This window comes from Mustela nigripes, chromosome 9, assembly GCF_022355385.1.
Source record: "Mustela nigripes isolate SB6536 chromosome 9, MUSNIG.SB6536, whole genome shotgun sequence".
NCBI lineage: Eukaryota > Metazoa > Chordata > Mammalia > Carnivora > Mustelidae > Mustela > Mustela nigripes.
In genome coordinates, this window is record NC_081565.1 from 78,431,366 (window position 1) to 78,454,051 (window position 22,686).

The window sequence follows — 22,686 nt, forward strand, 5'->3', positions numbered from 1 at the left end:
CAAAGGCAGGAGAGCCATCTGGTGAAGACAAGTTGGAAACACGATGACACTTTATCTCTGAATACTTTTAAGTGTATTTTCAGGTCATGATCCTGAGGGCCAGATCATCTCCACCACATTGTAAGGCCTATTGTGTAACGGAACCTGGACTGAATCCTGACAGAAGAACCAAGAGGCACTGGGAGACTTTGGAGGTTTATTTAATATGGGGGGGGGGGGGGGGGGGGGGGGTGGTGGTAGGGGGTTGAGAGGAGGTTGTTCTCCAAAGTTCTGAGCCCTGAGCACAAGCAGGGAGGGTACTTTATACCCTTCTACTTCCACCTACTTGGTGATTTTGGTGCATGTGGGAAACGGAATAGGAAAGAAGAACCCAGAAGGGCTCTGAGACAGGGACTGGAATTCACGTGCTGGTTTGGCCGGCCATCTTAAGAGTACAGTTTTTTCCTTATCATTCCTCTTCAATGCTCCCTTTAAACACCTAGTTTAGAGGGCCATCATTATCATCTACTATGGGCTGATAGCCCTGCAAGGCTAGTATCTGGGCAGCAGCTTGTCTGGTACCAGTGCTTTCTGTGAACTTAGCAATCCACCTTAAGGTTCCCAAGGTTGCCCAATAAGCAATACCAAGTTTCTGGGAGAAAGTCCAGTCAGAAGGGGCAGCGGCGTAAAGTCCAACTCCTGAGGTGAGGGATATCGCGCCGAAGATTGCCAGAGACCATAGCAAACAGATGTCCATCTGTCGATGGGTCTCACCGAAGGTCAGCTGGGGCGGGTCCTTGGGTTTGGTTGGGCTTTCCACTGGCGTAATTCGTCCAACTGGTGACCCTTCTTTACTCTAGAGTGGGGGACCCAATGGTTGACACCTGAGACCTTGAGGGCAGTAGGCGTGGTCAGAACAACAGTGTAGGGACCTGTCCACTGTGGTTTTGGGTTTTGGTTTCTAAACTTCTCAGGAGATGCGCCTTAGAGTTTTCCCCAGGGTTTGTAGTTGTTGGGACACTTCTAAGCTTCCAATCTGTTCGAGATCTCCTCTAAGCCTGCTTATCATGGGCGGTGGCCTGCATGGAGCCTTTTAAATCCCATTGACTAGAATAAACAGTATCAGTGACCTCCAACAGTCATGCTGTACAGAAGTATGACGTTCAGGTCCAGCCATAAGGGTAGCTGGGTTTCAAGTCTGACAGGTTTTAGGTATTACTTCAGGTGTATCTGCAAGCATAGCCTGGTATTTAATAAGCCAGCCTCCATCATCCATGATGGCCTTTGGTTTCTAAGACAAACCTGGACCTCATGTGAAGTCATTATACTCAGGGACTGTCCCACAGTGAGCTTTGAGCATCCTTTTACCAGAAGCACTGTTGTAGAGCTTAACTAAAGCCTTTGCTTGCAATTGTACCTTAATAGAAGTGGCTTCTAGGATAAATATGACTAAAAAATTTAATACCATTAAGAAGACCTCTTTGAGGTTAAAGCGATGATCTAATTACAAAGGATCACTGGCGAGTGGGAGAAAACTTATCTCAGGAGATAAGGGCATCCCCAAGTGCATCATCCAATCCAACCACAGAGAAAGTGGGGCCATCCATTATCTCTACAAGTCTGTAGTTAACCCTATGGAGTGGGGCATGCTCTGGCTTTTAGGGAATGGTTTCATCATTCCAAACACACAGAATTGCTCAAAATGCTAGTTGAGTTATACAGTTGTTGGGGAATTAATCCCATTTTCCAGTTGTTTAAATAATTATGTGCTCATGGGATTCTGTTATTATCCCCACAGAATAACAAGCAAGAAGATTGTCTAAATGAGCTATTGTGCAACTTCCCTGAAGTTTACCTCAAGTTGTCTAGCTCAGGTAAACAACAAACATTTGAAGAATCAAATCTAGGGGCACCTGGGTGGCTCAATGGATTAAGCCTCTGCCTTTGGCTCAGGTGATCCTGGGATCCTGGGTCCTGGGATCCAGGGTCCCAGGACCCTGGGATCAAGCCCCACACTGGGCTCTGTTCAGTGGGGAGCCTGCTTCTCCCCCACCCCTGCTCTCTCTGCCTGCCTCTCTGCCTACTTATAATCTCTCTGTCAAATAAATAAATAAAATCTTTAAAAAATAAAGAAAGAATCAAATCTAGAATTTAACATCCACAAAGGTGGGTTATTTAAAGGTAATTTTTCTAAGATAACCCTCATTTCCAGAGATAGCCAAATTAGGACTTATTTATTTGAAAAACAAGTCCAGGGACACCTTGGTGGCTCAGTGGATTAAGCCTCTGCCTTTGGCTCAGGTCATATCTCGGGATCCTGGGATCAAGTCCCACATCAGGCTCTCTGCTTGGCAGGGAGCCTGCTTCCTCCTCTCTCTCTCTACCTACTTGTGATCTCTGTCAAATAAATAAATAAAATCTTCTTTTAAAAAATGAAAAACAAGTCCAGTTTTAACAAAATTGACCTAATTATTTACATAAGCTCAGCAAGAATAGTGAGTGATCATATAGATCTTTTAGAATCTGCTTTGCTAGAACTTTTATAAGGATCTCTAGGTTAAACTTTTAGTAGCCTCTCCAAGGCAGAAACCAGGCCAAGTACTTGCCATCAGACATGCCTGCAATACCTGTAAGATTTGGGCAGATTCCTCTTCACAAGGTCCCCCAAAGTATCCTGAGGTTCCTGCACCCGCCAGGAAGTGACATTCTTTACTTACCTGGTGAGGCTGCTGGGAGCTCTGTAAGCAAGGTATCAGGCCAGCATTTCCAAGGGGCTTTACGGCTCCAAGCTTCAGAACACTGTTTCATAAAACTGTTCATATAGCTGTCCATTCCTTGAAGCTGTTTGGTCCTATCTGAGTCTATGATGTCTCTCTCATATATAACATTCCAGTCAAAGCCTTGGTAAAATAACCAGTGTTTCCAATGGTGTCCTGTTACATGGAGAACAGATTCTTAATGAACTTATGCAAATGACTAGGACTGCCATGGAAGAAGGACTACTTACCAAGACTTTTGAGTTTCAGAGAGTGCAGGTAGAAAAGCTGAATGCTTTAATTTGCTTGCAAATGATTATTTTATCATGTTTCTGTAAGTCATAGAAATCTTAAGTTTCCTTAACCAGGAAGAGCGAACATTAAAGAACCAGCAGTGTTTTTCGAACAAGGATCACAAAACTACAATTGCCTTTTTAGTTCATTCAGTCCCCATCACTGATTCTTGTTCAGTCTGAATGCAGCTTTTACTTAGTTCTAGAAGTTCTTTATTCATTTCAGTTCTGATCTTAAAGATACTGGGTAACTGCATTGTCCTAAAAGTCCTTTATATTAACCTCCTTGAAAGATGAAATTCATTTTGCAAGACATTAAGAACAATTATAAATGACAAAAAACTCAGAAATGAACATTGTTAATGATCTGACAGGGGATTCCACTCGGATACAATTGACAAGGAAACTCAGTTATTCTGTGATACGTAACACTCAACAGCCAGAACCAGGAGGTTATAAACTAACCAAGCAAGCCTAATTAGTCGACAAGACTTTTTTCAGGATTTAAATCTTGGGAAAGTTTGTTAAAACCTTAGAAAGTTTTAAAGCACCTAAAAAAGATTAGGGATGTGAAAGACCTAATAAACTTTAAAGACAGAGAAACTGTTTTTTCTAGGCAGGCAGAGAGAAAACAACTACTTGCATTTTCTTACCAAGAGCAGACCAACAATTGGAGAATACTTTCTTTTTGAACTGAGAGAAAGCAAACTTTCAATCTTATCCCAGTGCACTTTAAAATCCATTCATTTCAAGCTTGGTCCGTCCTGACTACATCTAAAATTCCATTCCAAAGTTTTCCCTCCATAAACCCTCTACAACTTTCCTTTGCATTCAGATTTTGTCCCAAACCATTTGTTTCCAAACAAACATCTCATTTAGGACAAAATTACCTTCTTTTACCTTCATCAAAAATACATTCCCATTCCTCATTTTTCTTACATATCTCCTACTTTTCCATGTACAGAGTTGGTTCCCTTCTTTCCTATCAGTCTTAGCAGAATTTTACACTCTAACTTAGAGACCTTTATCTCCAGTGAAGACTAAGGAGTAACCAACTATAAATTGTTACACCAGAATTCTTTAGATGGCAAATCTGTGAATTGGTTAGGCACAAAACATGTTTACCAACAGATTTAAATATCCTTAGTTTCTTTTTTCTTTTAAGATTTTATTTGACAGAGACAGCCAGTCAGAGAGGGAACAGGGGGAGTGGGAGAGAGAGAAGCAGGCCTCTCGCTGAGCAGGGAGCCTGCTACAGGGTTCGATCCCAGGACCCCAGGATCATGACCTGAGCTGAAGGCAGACGCTTAACGACTGAGCCACCAAGGTACCCCCAATATCCTTAGTTTCTTTGCAGTAGGAATTCAAATCACAAATCTATGTCCAGTAATTAATGATTTAGCACTTTATCCTATTTGGGAAAGACCTAAATGTCCAATGAATTCAATTCCCATTTATCCTCCAAGCAAGACTTTAAAGTTTCAGTTTACCAAAGACTTTGAAAGCTATTTCAATTACCCAAGAAAACTTCAAGACCACTTACCACCAGGGTAGTCATCCTTTTGCTAACAAATTCCAACAGAGATAACACGAGGTTATTTGACCTTCAGAAACATTTGACAGGATAAGTTTCACATTTACTGCTGATAACTGCAAAGACACGTCTATCTTAATTAAACCGACAAACCTGCACACTGAATTATGTTCTACCTGGATCCTCCCCACGATCAGTTTTCACCTGAGACAGGTGGGGAAATCTGGAGTGGGTGGTGTCAAGTCCAGGGGGCGCTCTTCTCACTCCTAGACAGTGAAGGGAGGAACCGTGTTGCCTGAGGCATGGAGGATGGTTCTTCCCTTCACCGTCTAGGAACTGATGAGCTCCTGAACCGGGAACCCTTCCTCTGCCCTCTGGCAGCACCTCGTCTCTTCTGCCTCCCCATGCCCCGTCTCCCAGTTCTGCACCACCCTGGATGCGGCCTGCATTACTTTGGTCCTTCCTACTAGCACAGAATTGGACCCATGGGGGCAGAGTATGGGCTACCTGAAGCCAGGATTCAATACATGGGAATTGGTCAGGGTGTCTGGGAGTCCCAACCATAATTCTGTAAAGGGGGGGGGGTCTCCGGGCACCCTCAGAGGACCAGTCAACCCCAAAGGTGGCCAGTTCACATAATAGGTGATATAATATTCCATAATATAATATTCCAGTTCACATAATATGCCCAATTCTCCAGGACACGTTTTGATCCCATAGTCTCCTGAGAAAGCCTTCTTAAAATTTTCGAGCATACAGTCTAAGACTGTAGGTTTTAAAGAGCTTCCACCCATGGTGAGCAGGGGCCCTCTCGTCAACCCTGTGCCGTTGGCGCAGACAAGACAAAGGCTGGGCGCCTCTCCAAAGGACAGGCCAGTCAGATGCCCGCCGGTCCGCCCTCCCAGAGGACACATGGGTGCCTCCTACCGTTAGCAAGTCCGTATAAACTCTAGACTGGAGCCCCAGGGGCTCGCCTTAGACCTTATGAGATCACCACTGAAACAAGTTAGGGCCCACTCGGACTCCTTAGGCTTCTGGGGACCCTAAAGGTGTCCGCCCGGGGAGCCACAGAGTCAGTCCGCCTGACAAGCCAGGTCAAACTGCACATTCGTTCCCGCATTCACTCCAGGAGTTATTACAGCTCCTCCCGCCCTGGGAGGCCCTGACCTGTGGCATTCCTTTTGGAAATTCCTTCCTGTCCCCCTTTTGGGAGGGGGGGGAGGTTCTTGACCTGAGGGACCTCCGCCCTCCCTGGGAGGCACTACCTGCGACACCTCTAAGAGGTCTCTGGGAAGCAGTCAGTTTCCCCCTCCACCCTGACGGGTGGGGGCATCGCTGACTGGTCCTGGGGTCCCAGGCCTTACCAGAATCCAATGTGGAGACCAAGTCCTCAGAAGCCAGGCCTCCTTTGAGTCCGGGTGGGAACAGCGGGGCGGGTCTGGTCGCTGGCGACCAGACGGGAGACTGCCGGAAATCAGCCCCGGCGCGCCTACTCCTTTACGACGCTCGTTGCGTCACCACACGGCCGTGGCCCCAAAGCAGTGGCAACCCTGGGCTAGTGCAGTTGGGTTACCTGCTCAGGGAGCCGAGTGTTATGCAACCTGGACTGGATCCTGGAGGAAGAACCAAATGGCCCTCAGAGACCTTGGAGGATGGGAGGTTTACTTAACACCGGTGGGTTCAGAGAAGGCTGCTCTCCGGAGGTCTGAGCCCCGAGCGCAAGCAGGGAGGGAGATTTCTGCCCTTCTACTTCTGCATACTTGGTGCTTGTGGCCCACGTGGGGGAAATGGGGTGGGAAAGAAGAACCTGGAAGGGCTTTGAGGCCTGAATTCCCGTGCTGGTTGGTCAGCCGTCTCCGAGAACCCCTTTTTCCCCTTGATCAGTTGTAGCTACCGATGCTTTTAAATAATTGAGAACAACCTAACAAGTGAAATTTACTGACGTTCTAATTTTAGTGCTGCAGAGACGGAGTTGAGTAGTTGTGACAGAGACTTCTGAGCGGCTCTCCTTGCTGGCTCACAGAGCCCCAAATGCCTACTCTCTGGCCCTTCCGAAAGACAGTTTGCAGACCCCTGACCTAATCTGCAGACATTATTCAGAGTTTGCCAGTTATCCCACCAGCATCCTTTACCAGGCCTTGAATCCAACCCTGTTATTTAATTTTGGGGGCCTCAGCCTCTGTTGTGAAAGTAAGACAATGATGGTCCCTTCCCGTTAGGTTCCTGTGAAGATTGAGTGGCTTCAGGATGAATCAGTTGGACAGTGTGTGGTATAAAATAAGGATGCCTCTCATTACATCAACCTTAGTTTACTTCTCATCTTTTAAAGAAAAGTAAGAGAAGAAGTCGGGGAATTCTGTTCCTATTCACAGAATGGGGGGTGCACCCTGTTGGGGTGTCCTCCCTCTGGGGTATTTGTGTCACCCCTCCAAGGACTGCAGAGTCCTGTATGACTCACATGTCCCCTCCTCCTAGAAGCTAAGAGACATTCTCTCCTGTCCAGTGTGTAGCTGAGAAGCCCGCAGGACATGGCAGCTATTTAAATGCAAAGGATTAATTTCACAGGTGGGAAGTGCAAACGTAAAGAATTTCATCCGGTAGCCAAACCAGCGGACGGTCTGTGTTTCACCTCACCAGAGAAGAATCCTAACTCTAACTTGTGTGACGGTCAGAATGGCAGAAGATGGACCCCCATGCCTGCCTCAAAGCGATGGAGTGTTATTAAGCGAGGATACAGGGAAAGCTCTCAGGAGTGAGAAGGGGTCCCAACTGGTTGCTGTTGGGGACTCTTCATGGGCACCCTTACTGAGAACTGGCCCAGAAACATGTGGCCCTTAAATTCCCATGGTATGGGTTGTTTTGTTTTGTTTTGTTTTGTTTTGAATAAGGATTCATGAATGGTTAACTTCTCCGTTGAGGCCTGGTCATTTTTTGTTTTCTGTGGTCACAAGTGTGATTATTAGGAAAACACTTGAACCCTAGCAGTTGGGACAGGGTTGTCTGTCTTTTCCTCCTCGTCTTTGTTTTTGTTCTGTCTTGGCATCTGCATACCTGAAATACCTTCTGAGCCTCCTGAGGGACCTCTTACCTCTTTGTCCACACCTGAACCCTTTTCCAGCTCAAGTTCAGCTGCATTTGCGGGGGCGATAACAAAGAATGACAATGTTGCATTTAATGGCATATAAGTCTTTATGTAAGAGTTGTAGGATTCCAAAAAAAAAAGAGGAAAAAGGGTGTAGAGGATTTAATACAATAAATCTTTTGGGACCTGCAACAAGGAAAGCACATACAGATCTTTTGGGAGTCTTTTTTTTTTTTTTTTTAGATTTTATTTATTTGTGAGAGAGGGAGAGCGTGCGCGTGCATGCACGCATAAGGAGGGGGACCAGAGGCAGAGGGAGAAGCAGACTCCCCACTGAGCAAGCAGCCCAACACAGGGCTCAGTCCCAGGACCCCAGGATCATGACCTGAGCTGAAGGCAGATGCTCAACCGACTGAGCCACCCAGGTGCTCCCTTGGGGGTCTTAATTGGGGCCAAAAAAAAAAAAAATTACCAGAGATCCAACACAGCTTCTCTTCTCTGCTTCTCAGCACAGGCCCGCCCTGGGGTCCTATTTTTCTCTGCTGGCTGAATCTGCTTACACATCTGGCACACCCACGGGTTGTAAGAGCCAAGCCCAGAGGGAAACACACCCTCGGCCTCTGACTACAACTGTCATTAAGGATTCTGCCGTATAACCCAGTGGTAAGTTTATTTGGGTCCTGAATTCTAATTCCAGGAAAACAGCATTGGGTTGGCCTAGGTTGGATCAAGTACAAGGACTAATAATCTGTGATGGTGGGGGATGGGGTGTCCTAGGAAGGCATCCTGTGTGTAGAAATGACCCTAACCCTTTTAGGATAGACTGTTCAGCATTGGCTGCCTGCTCTCAAGAGAGCACATGCCTTTTTTTCCCCCCACAAATGAAACCCTTTTTGACTGCATAAAATTTGAGATGTTTAAACAGCAAAGAATATCCTTAACAGGATAATTAGGGCTAAAAAAGCATCACAAAAGGAACAAGTACTTGCAAAATATCAACTCCTCCAAAGTAACATGAATTTAGGATAAAACTAATAAAAATATTCCTATGTTTAGCTGGGAGTGTGGTTATTTGAGGGTTTTTTGGCATTGTATTTAAAACATTGATATAAATATTTAGTAACTTCTTAGGTTTCTGATAAAAACTCACAGCATATACACATTATCTTTATTGTTTTAAACATCTTCATCCAGTCAGGTCAAACCTCTCTCAATTTGGGGTTAGTGTAGTGGACTTTTTATTTCAATCAAAATAAAGTACTTATACTATCTTAGAGGAGACAGAATTGAAGTGGAAATAATGTAGTCATAAGAATTATAATAAAACCATCTATATTGGGGGTGTTGTTACTTTAAGAGAGAGAGGGAGTTTTGGCGGGGAGGGACAGATGGAGAGAGAGGATCCCAAGCAGACTCCATGCCCCAGTGTGGAACCTGGTATAGGGCCGATCCCATGACCCCGAGATATGACCTGAGCCAAAATCAAGAGTTGGACACCTAACCTACTGAGCCACCCAGGCGTCCCTAAAACTATCTTTATTTGTAAAACACTGCCTTTGGCAATAAGAACAAATGTAACACTAATTAAATAACTTCAGTCAAACTTGAAAAGAGAGGAATCAGAGTTATTCCTAAAGAGATATTCAGGTGCAATCAGGTGATTGCAGATGTTCAGTGGACTTTTTATTTCACCTGTTGCAATCTGACCAAACCCACAGGTGACCCAGATCCTGGCCTCAATGCTTCCTTGGGGACCTGATGATCCAGGAGATTCTCTGACACGGGGCCCCTGCCCTTGGCTGCATGCAGAATCGCAGGGAGTCATGAGAGAAAGAGTTGGAATCTAAACTCAGCTTCAGCCAGTTTGTGTCTTTTTGGACCATGTTCTTTGCTAGGTCATTGAGCTTTTAAATCTCATGGACAGAGCTGCCCACCAACCATCTCTGCCGGCAGGACGTGGTTCTTTCCAGTCTTTTCTCCGAGACTTCTGCCATCTGCCAGTAGGGGGCGCACTTCTGAGGGCAGTGGCTGATGTTTTCACAGTTTCTCCTCTCTCCAGCGGTTATTCCCTCCTCAACTGGTTTTCTGTCAAGTTGTGTTACATTCTTGAGGCAGTTGAGGCAGTATTTCAAGGCTTAGCGGAAGCACTTGAATCTCACTTCCGAGGTGTGAATGTTTACCCTGTAAACATACTTGCCCAGACTGCTGACTTTTTCTTTGATTTCTGGACTCCTTATTCCATTGGCTTTCTTCACGTAATTCTTCAATATGTCCTTGTTTTTCTCTTTCAAGTCTTTTCAGTTAACAGCATCAATGAGTTTCTTCACATCAACTTCTGCTTCACAGACCAAGTGATTTATTCTGTCTATTGTCAAGTTGCCATCATGTAATGTTTTCTGGAAAGAACAGGCAAACTTACCATCTTCAGTGCAGTTTTGAGTATTTGACCAGTGCTCGCCCCATACCCCCTTGCTTCCTCCTCAGACATTTGTTTCTGCCCCTGCAGTTCCTGCACCGCCCCTTCTCGGAGCTTTCCTACTTGGGAAAGTTTTGGGCTTCCCTGAAAATGAGTGTTTTCAGCCAGAGCATCCATCATCTCCCTCAAAAGTTGTTCTATGTTCTTCTGAGTTGCTCCTAAAATGTTGTTGCCATCAGCCACTAGGGGGCGATGGGATTTTGATGCATTTTCAAGTGGTTTTGTCTGTCCTTGAAGTCAGGCTTTTCTGTTCTTTTTGGACAAGGTCTACCCTGTCCTCCGGAGAAGATGCTACCTGTTGGGATATTCACTGACTGCTGCTGGACTCGGCGTGGGTGATTCAGAGGACTGGCCTCCTCCCGGCTGCCTCTGTGGCTCCAGCAGGCTCTCGTGGAGTTTTTAGTATCCTTCAAACTGAGCAGAGAATCTCTTACTAGCTTTTTTCTCGCCTTAAGGTGGGTTGGTTCTTTTTGGGAACAAAAATCACGGCAGCTTAGACCAGAGTCTGAGAGAGACCCAAGGACACTCAGGCCTGACCCAAGCATTTCTCCACCGGGGCACTGAGCATCACCCCAGGGCTGGCTGGGGAGATGGCACATGGCCTTGGTCAGGCCCTCCATGACTCCAAAGGGACCACAGCTCTGTTTCTGGTTGCCAGTATCCTGTGGGCCACCACTGACCCACGTAGGTGCCTGGCGGACAGAAGAGGCCATCAGGGGGCTGGAGGTCAGGCTCTGTTAGAGCGTGCTCTCTGATGTACGCCTGCTTCCTGCACAAACAGAAAGTGATCTTCTTTGTCCACTGCCATTTGCACTCGTGGAAAACACTGATTGCTTCCAGGGGAGTCCAGCCGTGAGCTCCGAGCACTCCAGACCTGACCTAAAGTTGTGGGACGCTGGGGAGGTCAAATCAGTGCCATGTCATTACCCATTCTCCACCCAGGAGAAGGGCAGTGCATAATGACAGGGCACACAGCAGTAGAGACTCCTGGCCCCACACCCAGGGGTGAGGCTCACTCTCCTGAGTTCAAGTTTCCTTTGGCAGCAAGGATGCCTGACCCTGTCTCCCAAGGTCACAGGGGTCTCCCTCCCCGGGAAGCTTCCCACCCGGTTTTTTGGTCAGTCCAGCTGGGTAGGGGCAGAGCCCTGAAAGGCCTCAACAAAGGTATTAACTCACAGCCCTGGATTTCAGTGTCAGAACAGCTGTGTGTTAACAGCTGTTGAATCTTCAGTGGGACCAGTGTTCTCCTTTACATCCGTGGATTTCTCGATCAGGGGTGCTCCACTGGGAACTTGAGCCAGGCCACTTTCATCATGTGACTGTACCATCTTTAGCCCTGACTCCCAAGGTCGTCCCCCAATTTTCCTCCACTCTGTGAAGTCCCTTTGGGAGAGGGAACAGGTTCTTGTTTTGGCTACACTTGCTGCCATTTACTTCTTTAAGCAGCATCTGACTCTCCTGGTATCCCACCTAGGACTCTGCCAGGAGCGACTTGTCCCGAGTTCCTTTATTGGAGCAGAGCTAGAGAACCCTGAGTGGAGCTGGTCTGGGGTCCCGGAGGGTTCAGGCCCCAGGGGGCCCCTATGGATGTGGAGGTTCAGGCCCCAGGGGGCCCCTATGGATGTGGAGGAGAGAGAGCCTCTGAGCAGGCTTGGGCTGTGGACATGGCCAGATTGCTTGTGAAGTGATTGTTTCTTTGTTTATCCTTCAGTCCTTTCTTTAAGAAGAAAGTTTATAACCTGTTCCCGAAGAATTCAGCCATATGAGGGGCAAAGAGATTAGAGGGATGTTAGTCTCGGCTCTTTGATTTGCAAGTGGCAGAAACAAAGCTGGCAGAAGCATGAGCCCCCGGAGGACAATGAGGTAGCCCACAAAATGGTAGAGCATTGAGAGCCCCAGCAGCCCTGGGGCCTCTGGTTAGGTCAGGCAGCACAGGAGCTCCTCGGTCTCCAGCCCCAGAGTCAGGAGCAGGCATCTGGATGATTCTGGGCAGCGTTCATCCTCTCAGGTTTCTCCTTGTGGAAGGAACATGGCCGCTGGCCTCTCTCTCCCCACCCACTGGGGTGCAGGTCTGTCTGTACTGTGAGCTCATCACACATCTGCCTAGTGAACAGGTCAAGGACCCTTGTTGCACACAAGGCTCCTAGTTCTGGACTCACTGGCTGACATGTCTTCTCTCTTCACACCTCTGATCCCATCTGGTCCTTGTCTTCACCGGGATGGCCCTTGTCACTACAGCGGCTTTCTGTCCTCACCAAGGTACTTGTTCGTAATAGAGTTTGGAGGCTCTAGTCCAGACCCACTGAATCAGAGTTTCTAGGATGAAGGGCCTGGAAACCTTCACCCCTGGTGACCTTTATGGTCAATGGATTAGTCCACCTCAACCTTATCTTACTTTTTTTAGAGGCCAAGCTCATGGTGACGGCTGTTGCTAATGTCACATGCTCCTTTGGGAACACCGTTTGGAGAATCTTCACATAGAAAAGTTCCTGTTCTTCACAGCTCAGACACTGCTTCCTCTGTGACACCTTCACCACTAGACTTTGCCCTCTGTTTTCCCTGCCCACCAGATACCCAACACGCCCTAGCTTGCCCCTCTGAGCACTCCATACCTCTGTCACTGACTTCTCCAGATCTCTCACTTACCATCCCAGGCTGAGTTCCTCAGAGGTGGATGTTGTTTTTAACCCTCAGCACTGGGCCATGTGCCCGGTATGTGGTGTGTATTTACTAAAACATCACTTGAATGAACATGGTCTAAAAGGTACCAACTTCATGATCAGCAAATTAAACATTCCTTGATAGGCTGTTATTTATGCTTCCTACAGATATGGATTTCTGTCTTTTTTAAAAGAAGCAACTCATTAATCTTCAGTATTCAGTTTTACCAACACATGAAAGGCCTAGGAGAACAGCTACATACATTTCAGGGCAATTTGACTTATTATCTGCAATTTCTGTTAGAAGCCATCATGCCATGAGACATGGCCTATAGTACCACAAACTAATGAAGTCTTGCACATATATGTTGATTTCTCTCTCATTATATCTGTGCAGTAATTTTATAAGGAACATGAGAATTTTGTACAAGTTATACATAGTGGGTTCTTTTCCCCCTATAGGTTATAATAAAGATCCCATTTGCGAGAGAGGGCACAGTTGTCCTGGGCATTAAAAAAAAAAAAAGGAAAAAAGTGTCCCCGAGCTGAACACAACAACAAACACAAACCCCCCAAACCCCACAGCTTGTCTTTCACACCCATATGCCTGAGTCATCACTGTGTGGTTTTACTTGGATACAGACATTCAAGACATGTTCATGATGCTGGAGGGTTGGTGGTGCTTACATAGATTAATCCAGAATATGTAATTGGCCAAGCCTGATTCATCTGTCACAGCTCTGCCTGGAGAAAAATGTACATGAATTTTGAAAGAAGTGTGCGCACTGCTTTTTCTGAGCCTCTGAAATTCTCCTTTGAAATAGCAAAATTCTCTCATTTCCTTATCTATGGGTTTGGTTTCCGTGACTCAGTAGAGATTTCAAAGTGCTTTCCAAGTACAAAGCCGTCCCTCGATTTGTTCTCAAGTTCAGGTGGCAAAGCAATCAACTTTTGCAGGAAAACAAAAAACAAAAAAACAAAAACCACCACCAAAGCAGCTTAAAGCCTCTCAAACGCTTCAGGAAGCAAATTGAGCCATTACAACACAAGAGTCAAACTCTTCCTTGAATTACTCACGTACGCACTGTGGCTTTGTTGGACAGAAGTAAAACACAAGTCTGATTTGGAGACCGTCCCAAATTAGAACAGAAATTAATTTCACAGTGAAGCTGTAAGTTTCAGTCTTCAAGCAGATATGAGAACCTTTTTTTTTTTTTTCAAAGATTTTATTTACTTATTTGACAGAGTTCACAAGTAGGTAGAGAGGCAGGCATGGGGCGGGGGGGGGGGGGGGGGAGCAGGCTCCCTGCCAAGCAGAGAGCCCGATGCGGGGCTCGATCCCAGGACCCTGAGATCATGACTTGAGCCGAAGGCAGAGGCTTAAACCATCGAGTCACCCAGTGCCCCTGTGAGAACCTTTTATCATCAAACTGAATGATAAATCTTTCCAGGGACTTTATTTCTTGTATGTTGGATTTTTCTGCTATGACTTTGAGCTCTCTTTCTACAAGAGAAGAGCAAATGTTTGCTGACTTCCCTGTAAGGAAGGGCAGAGTCCAGGCAATCGAGGAGGGCTCAAGGGGCCTCCAAAACCCCATGTCAGCTGTTCATATTTTCTTGATCACTTTTTATGTTTAGGTAAAAATGGTTTTTTTCTGAGTTTCCTTGGAAAGATTGCCCACTAAAGGTTTTCCCATATTTTTTTTTAGCAACCTCTCTTCCCACCCCAAAATGCAGACTCAACCAACGTAGAAGCATGGGAAAAACCCAAGAAGTATGATGGATCTAAGGTAATTTTACAGTGATGGTGGAGGTAGGCTTGATCGTTAAGAGGGGATGAGTCTGAATTCGTGAAAAAGTTGATTTATACTCTAAAAGAATGTTCTATCACTTTTTAAAGAACAGAATACTTTCCTTAACTCCTTTAATTTTTTTCTCTTATCCCATTTTAAAGCAAGATTAATTAAAAAAAAAAAAAACACAAAACCTGCTCTTATTGGTGGCAATACTTAAGGATCCTTTTCCTCTAAATGCATGTGGTCCTGAAAACACCCTAGTACAGGTCCTATTTTGCTACTGACAAGTATTTTTGTATCTAAACCTTACTTTATTTAAATGACTAATTTAATACCATGCAATAATTTGCGCATGCCTGTTGATTAACTATTAACAGAACTCTTTGCTCAGTTACAAATTAGGTGTACTTTTTTTTTTAGATTACTCACCTGAGAATTCTGAGTATTTTTTTTTAGATTTTATTTATTTATTTGATAGTGAAAGAGAGAGCACAAGCATGGGGAGCGGTAGGCAGGCAGGCAGAGGGAGAGAGAAACAGAATCCTGCTGGGCCTGATGTGGGGCTCCATCTCAGGACCCCGGGATCATGACCTGAGCTGAAAGCGGATGCTTAACCAACTGAGCCACCCAGATGCTCCTCTGTGAACCAATTCTTGACGTTAATGTGCATTTCTTACTCTGTTGTGACTTTAGAAAATAAGAAATTTAACTATGCTGAAATCAAAAGTAACAGCAATCTAAATGGCTGACATTCTATAGCTTAATTTTTAGAAGTTATGTATGTTGTCTATCATAAAATGGAAGATACACATTGGCCCACAGCTACATATTCTATTCTATTTTTAAAAACTCATGTTAAAAGGAGAAACACATTGCAAGATTAATCTCCCTCTGTCAGAGCGATAGAACTCACAACAACAAAAAAATGTAAACACAAAATCTCATTTATTTTTGTCTGAAGCACAAAGGAGCTCACTCAGCACATGAACAGGGAAGCAAATCACACAAATACTGAGTAAAAATGTTCTCATGAATACACACATACATGTCCTTAAGAGCAGCAGTCCGGAGTTCGACATATAATGTCAGGTGGTTTGTGATAGAGAATGCTTTCTGACAGGCTCCTGAACAGGAAATAAACGGGCAACTCAGTGCCCCATGGTGTCTGTTCCTCGTGGACGCTGAAAGCTGTCTTAGAATTTACATGAGTTCCGACAACAAACAATAAATAAAACTTGTAATTGAAAAAAAAAATTTACATGCGTTCCATCACTGGTCTCCCAAGTTTTGCATTTCAGTAAATTTGGACTAGATTTACAGACTAACCCCTCAGCTCTCAATCTCTCACCTTTGGGACTGTGGGCGGGGAAGGGAGAGGCTGGTTGTGAAAATACGCATGGGATCCAATGCTAGGGCTTTCCAGTAGTGTCTGTTCGTCTGTGTACTTCTTTACACACTTTCTTTATAGAGACTGAAAAGGGTCAGGGCCCAAAATCATACTGAAAGGGGCTGGGTAGATCTGAGGTTGCAAATATCTCTTCTAAGACTCACCAAAAACCCCAGAAAAACAAAAAACTTAAAAATTTGTAACAGTCCGTTTAATTTGAGAATTATTTCAAGACATTGCCATGACACATTTCTTAGTCTACCTTTTAAAAATTCAGAATGCTCCTTTTAGACATGTGAATGTGTCCAGCAGCATCAACAACCTTAAAAAATGGACAACAATGAAAAGATGTCCACTAGGGTACAAAAGAGTGGAGGTCTAGATATCTTCCATGTACGCCCAAGGTAGACCTGATACAATAGGCCTTCCAGCTTGCCTTGAAAGCTTTCCATATGTCTGGTTCTGAGGTGAGAAGCTTAAAAATAGGAAGAGTCTGGAAGGGAATAAAGGTTCAGAATACATTGCTGGATCTCACATCCACTGTGTTACCTCTGTAGTTGCCAACAGGGACACTCCAGGGCTCAAGATCAGCTAAGCGTAACAGGAAAGTTTCCAATCACTTTCCTCCCTTTACTATGCAGAATTCTCAGGGCAGTGAAAAAGAGATTCTGTGGGGTTCAGTGCTCACAATAGTAACTTAGAAAGACTTCCTCCTGGCATGAAGGGAGCTAGGTCCAAGATATTCTCTTGCATTCTAGCACCTTCGACAATGAAATCAGAGAAAGAACCAAAGAAGGGAGCAGATTCTTAGTCTCAGGGTACGATTACCAGGACAACCTCTCAGTCGTAATCCCATGTTTCATTCCCTTTTGGAAATTCAATTCACCTTACCCGATCAGCCCCCTTTTCTGTTCTCTTGTAGAAAATATCTTTCAGACGCAGGCCTGTCAGCACTATTAACTCAGTTTTTACCTGTTAAAGTGTATTCCATTAACAAACGCCATGAAACCCGACTCCACCAGTACAGAGCGAGGGGAGGGGACTGCTAAGGAGCCTTCATTCTTTCTTTCCTGTCAGGGAGCAAAATATTCGACCATAAAGTGACAAATAGGGTTGGCTTGAAAAACTGCTTCTCCACAATTCAGTAAGTCAAGCCACATGAGGCCAAGCTAACATTTCAAGGTGTAGAGCCTGTGACCACATGTACGGCCAAAGACTGCCATATTGCACAAAGCCTACGCCACATTCAGGACCACTGCGCTGAGAGCCACGAAAACACAGAAGTTCTAAGAGATGCAGGGAGAGCGAACTACACGTAAACATTTCAACACATCCTATTTTTACCAGAAAAGATAGTCAGGTCTTAAGATACTCCTGGGGCTAAATGGAATGTTTGACAGACTGGTTGTAGATGGCCACTTTTCTTGCTGCTGAGGTCACACCTGTTTATATACAGAATCCTTCTTCGAAGTGAAAACTGATGCTGGACATCGACACGTACTTCCTTAAGGAAGGTACAAGTGTAGGATCTTGCAAAGGCTGGTAATGTAGTTGCTGCCTATGAGAGGATTTTACACATCTGATCTAAATTCTTCAGTCCACTCCTGTGGGTTAGACACCAGGGAGCCATGTTCTTTTGGCCACTGGAAGCTAAATTTACGGAGTCACTTAATATCCCACAACACAAACTGCTTGTGTGTCTTAAATAAGATCAAGTTGTGTGTCAGCTGTATTCAAATAAGAGAAATTCTTTAAAAAATGAAAATAAGACCAAAATTGTGTTCCATCATTAGATGTTGTGTGTACACAATCAAATCTAAAAGTGTTTCCACCGGGGAAAACAGACTGCTGATTTAGTACAACTAATTGAGGATCAAATTTATAGTACAAGAGGGGGAATTTTGTTCTTAGGTCTGTAAGAACCTAATATAATATAGATATATCCTATTATATTCTCTACTCTAAGGTAAATTATAAGGAGTTACACTTGAGTCCTAGGTGTGAGTGTGAAGATACAGTAAGAAAATCTATTCCTTTTCCGTGTTGGTTCATAGTATTTGAAATTAAATGAGAAAACTGTAGTATTTAAATGACGTTCACATCAATACTTCTTCAGAGTTTATTAAAAAATTTGCTTTTAATTATAGGTTATGGAAAAGTACACTGTACTGGGAAGCATAAAAATACTCTTTGTTTTGTGTAATGTTCCTAGATGTCTAGTGTAGGTGAGTCCTATTACTATAAACCTTAAGTGGGGCATGTACTTTCATTATCCTAAAATTTGAATGTCCCCAAAATTATGAGGAATTAAAAAGGCAACAGGATAAAATGGAAAAATCCAGTGCTTTCAGTAAGCAGGGTTTAAAGATTTTTAATAATGTATTTAACTGAGTTTGTCTTTCATTTTAAATTCTACCAGATTGAGATCTAAGGGTGAAATATTCAGCAACCATGGCATACCTCTTGGGGAGACCCCATCATTGCGATGAAACCATTCCTTTTAGTACTGGTAGCTCCTTACTGCCCAGCACGTGACCCAGTTTATGAAGACTCCAGTCTACACAACAGTGGAGTATGGAGTTTGTTTCTTTTCTAATAACACTGAAGCAATAATAGCATCACACATTTATACATTAAGGTGATTTTAAAGTACACAAAAATACCACTATTTGTACCCTGTAGTTATATGAATAATATTCCTAAGAGTCTTTAAATCTTTAACACCCTACCTCTGTCAAACACTCTGCAGCACAGAACTATATGAAGAAAGCATGTGGCATTCAATTTCTGGCATTTCATCCCCAAAGAAGGCAAAGCACAACAATAACACGTCTCTGAAATGCAAATTCCATTAAGTGCAAATTTCCAGAACACAAGATCAATCTAGAAACACATTTTAAAATTCAACAAGTTCTCCTCTGAAATTAATATGCTCAGTACATAATTTTTAATCATAATCTGAAGTGATTTTCCAATGCATGTTCGTAGTCTAATTTTTTCTCCCTCATAAAAATATATTTACTAGTTCATTTTCCATTTTCTGATTTTTCACATTTATTAGCTCAACATATCTGGCCTTACAGGAATACCTTTTCTCTCCCCATTTCCAAATACGAGATCGATTTGACTTAAATCTCACAATAAGAACCCCACCAGGAATAATATTCCCTTATATTTGAGCTTAAAGTAAATCCAAACAGCTCAAAAGGGAGAGATTCTGAATCCTCCCAACCGGAGGGCTGGGAATTAGCACGACCCCCTTCAAACGATTCGTCAAGTGAGTACTGTAACTAGACACAGAAAGAGAGAGTCATCCCAAGAACAAGATACTATTTTTGGACTTTCTAACTCGGCCTGGGCACCAGGGAGATGCAGAACCACGTGATCCCAGGAGAATTCGTAGAGGCCGAGGGTCTTACACTGAGCTTGAAAAGGGGACCACCTGTTTTCCGCCCACATAAACCTCCTCAATATTTCGGTCATCTCCTGAAAGAAAAATGAAGAAATCATTCATAAAGTGTTTTTATGTCAATACGTATTTTTTTTTTTAAAGATTTACTGATTTGAGACAGAGAGAGAGTGTGTGAGTGTGGGGGGAGGAGAAGGGCAGAGAATGGAGAGAAGCAGACGCCCCACTGAGTGTGGAGCCCGACCTGGGGCTCAGTGCCATGACCAACCAGAGATCATGACCTGAGCTGGAACCAAAAGTCCCACGCCCAACGGACTGAGCCACCCAGGCGCTCCTATGTCAGTAGGTGTTTTAATTGCCACAGGGAGGGATTTAAAAACAAATACCTCTTCTGAGAGGGAAAATACAAAAAGCTACATATTTTTCCTCTCGGACTGTTCATAATCTGGACAAGGGGACATGACCAAGACACGGGGTTCCATCGAACTGGAGGATTAGGGTCTGAATTCTGCACCGAAGGCAGAAATCACAGAAAGTTGGGTTCACTTTCTGCGGGCAGCCCTGTCAGCTGGAGTGGTTTGCACTTCCAGCCCTGACAGTAAAGGAAATGCTTATCTTTACAGGCCAGAATCATCCTCCGCATGGGGAGACAGAGGGCCTCCAGGAACAGAGCTCTAGAAACGGCACCTCCATCTCTCTTCTCAAGTTCACCCAGTACTCAGAGCTCCCCAGACCAAGGGGGGGCAAAGTAGAATCTTCCATACTATTTATTTCTCTCAGTGAACAGAATCAAATGTGAGAACACGTTAAAACAAAATAAAACAAAACACACACACACCAAACATGGGTGGTGGGACTCCACCACAAACTTACCACAAATAGAACATGGTAGGAAGGACTGGGCGGGTGTTCAGAGTGAATGGGGAGGAAGGGACCCAACGGCCTCTTCCCTGAACCTGCCGTTCTTTAGCTTTGGATTTATCTTTCAGAGGAACATGGGCATTTCAGATAATGCCCTGAAATGGGCTTGATGCTGAGGAATTGTTAAAATAATAAAGGAAATGGTCATGCATAGAGTTTAACCTATGGGGCCACACATGCAGGGGGCCATCCCCAAGAAAGACCAGGAAAGATTTTATTTAGCACAGAGACATATATCCACCTACCTAGGTAGAGGAACTTCTGGATTACAGCCTAAAATGAAAAATGAAGTAATAATAAGAAAAAATATTCTGTGCATTTAGAAGAGTAAATTCACAGTCAACAGGGATTGATAAAGCGCAGACATACAAATTTATTTCTCAGAGGCAAAATCTACTTGCGTTAATGAAAAAGAAATGGACTTCTTGTAGTCAAATAGATTCAAATATATAAATATATTCAAAATACAAGTTTTTGTTAGTACCATCATTCTTATTATTACATTGGCAAATTGAAAAGGATCTACTTTCCCTTTTAAGATTCCCCTGTATTCCCTTAAAATGTTTCCATTTCTAATTTTTTTTTTCCTCCAGGGAAGATATGTTGACTACTTCATGAAAAAGATGCCTTTTGACGAAATTACTTACTTCAGATGTATCACCAGCCAGATCCCCGGAAAATAAGTCAATGGGAGAGTCAGATGCTTTGGGGTTGATCAGGAGGGCATCGAATTCCTTCCCCACTTCAAAGTTTCCAATCTCTTTATCCAGCCCCAGGGCTACAGAGTGGAATAAATTAGTAAACAGTCAGTATTTGGAGCCCTCAGATGGTGAAAATGTCCCCATCTGTCCTTGCAAACTATCACTAGAAAAAAGCTATCTTAATGGGAAGCAGAGAAGCTCTCATTCTAAGAAATCCTGAAACATTGACACACAGGAAGCAGAAGAAGCATGTGGAAAGCAAAATCTGAGAATAAAAACAGGTCCCCTCATCACCACGATCTCTAATTCAGATGGTGTCTGTCTGTTTCAGCTCTATTAGTGCCCTTCACAGTCCAGCTGGCCTATGATTTCCATTCATCCCTCTAAGAAACATGACGATTGACATAATGTCTTCTTCTCCCCTCCTGTTCTCCCCCCACACACTCCAACTCTTGCCCTTTTTGTTCTGTGAAACAGCTGACGGGATCTATTTTCATGGCAGTGAAATGAACCTCAAATAAATATCCTTTTGCATCTTCGTCAACGCAGGCCTGTCCATCCTAAGTTCCTTAGTTTAAATCCACTGAATGGGGAAAATTGACTTCTGAAAGTAAGTATGTCCTCCTAACTCAAGAGTGCCAGTGCTTTAGAAAGCAGACCAATTTCTCGGTAACCTCAAGGACTTTCTGCTTGCCAGGGAAGAATGGTTTTCTAAAATAGGTCAGTACTGTTTATTGACTTGATCCATCTTGTAACGAGAATTCATGTTCCATGAATATCGGATGTCAAGGAGGAACATCTGTCATATTTATGATTTAGTTTCAGAAGATGGGAGTAGTTGGCTTTCCGAGTCAATAAAGATATTAACTCTAAAGCTCCTTAAAGCCTGTAATCTGAGTGCACGCTGAGCTACGAAGAGGAAGCAAGGCCAGCTGGAGGGCACCATTGTTTATTTGAATTTTTGCATGTGTTGGCTGAATTCTGTCCCATCAAGATAGAGTCGATGTGAAAATATTGGATCAGGTACCTCCATTAGACACAATCTGGTACATTCTCTTTCCCTGTATGGATATCCAGCAGATTTTTTGGCAGTTCCCTAAGCACTGATTAAGAAACCCTACTTGTTCTTAAAAGATTGTTTAAAGGGTAACTCTTTTATTCTCAGAAAAAGAACAAGATTTTATAGCTAAAGAACTCTTATAGGCAGACAGGGGTGCAAAAGTAATTAGAAAATGTTAAAGGCAGTTAGGTGACTCCTACTAACTGTGTAGGAAGGACCGAATGTAGTAGAAAAATCATTGGATATTCTCTCCTCCTTTGCCAATTACAATCTTTTTGCCTTTGATAAAGAAGCTTAACAAAATAGAAGTTTTTAATGACTGTATTCAACATAAAATTGTTGTGTGTTTAATAGGTCAGATGACCAGCTTCATTTGCCAGAGTTTTGATGGTACATATACGTATCAACTAACTGAGCGGATTGTTCAGGCCTGGAAGGTCAGGCATGTGCTAACCCAAAAAAGGCACACCTGCTTTTACAAATTTGTAAATTGGTCTAAATTCAGATTATTACAGAGAGGCCCAGGAGGGCTGGTAAGCAGTTCAGATGCATTTCAGGAAATGTAGTCTCGCTGCCTTTGGAGCACATGTGCCTGTGAAGGGGATTTATGCACATCTTGGTCTTGAGAGTGA

The 22,686-nt window shown here is 43.9% G+C and overlaps 1 protein-coding gene and 1 long non-coding RNA gene across 2 annotated transcripts in view; one reads left to right on the forward strand and one right to left on the reverse strand.

Annotated features, from left to right (window-relative positions):
• The first annotated feature begins 1,775 nt into the window (after nucleotides 1-1,775).
• On the forward strand, nucleotides 1,776-20,975 carry LOC132024814 (uncharacterized). Its single transcript, XR_009406314.1, has 4 exons — nucleotides 1,776-1,853; nucleotides 8,154-8,307; nucleotides 14,490-14,570; nucleotides 20,887-20,975. It is a non-coding gene; the product is annotated as an uncharacterized LOC132024814 (long non-coding RNA).
• The window catches only part of GDA (guanine deaminase), a 75,565-nt gene continuing 68,383 nt past the window's right edge, over nucleotides 15,505-22,686 (reverse strand). The window contains exons 12-14 of the mRNA XM_059411863.1: nucleotides 20,941-21,071; nucleotides 20,539-20,566; nucleotides 15,505-19,449 (exon numbers count right to left, since the gene is read on the reverse strand). Coding sequence (XP_059267846.1) covers nucleotides 19,379-19,449; nucleotides 20,539-20,566; nucleotides 20,941-21,071 — 230 coding nt within the window. The 3' untranslated portion in view covers nucleotides 15,505-19,378. The remainder of the gene's footprint in view (nucleotides 19,450-20,538; nucleotides 20,567-20,940; nucleotides 21,072-22,686) is intronic.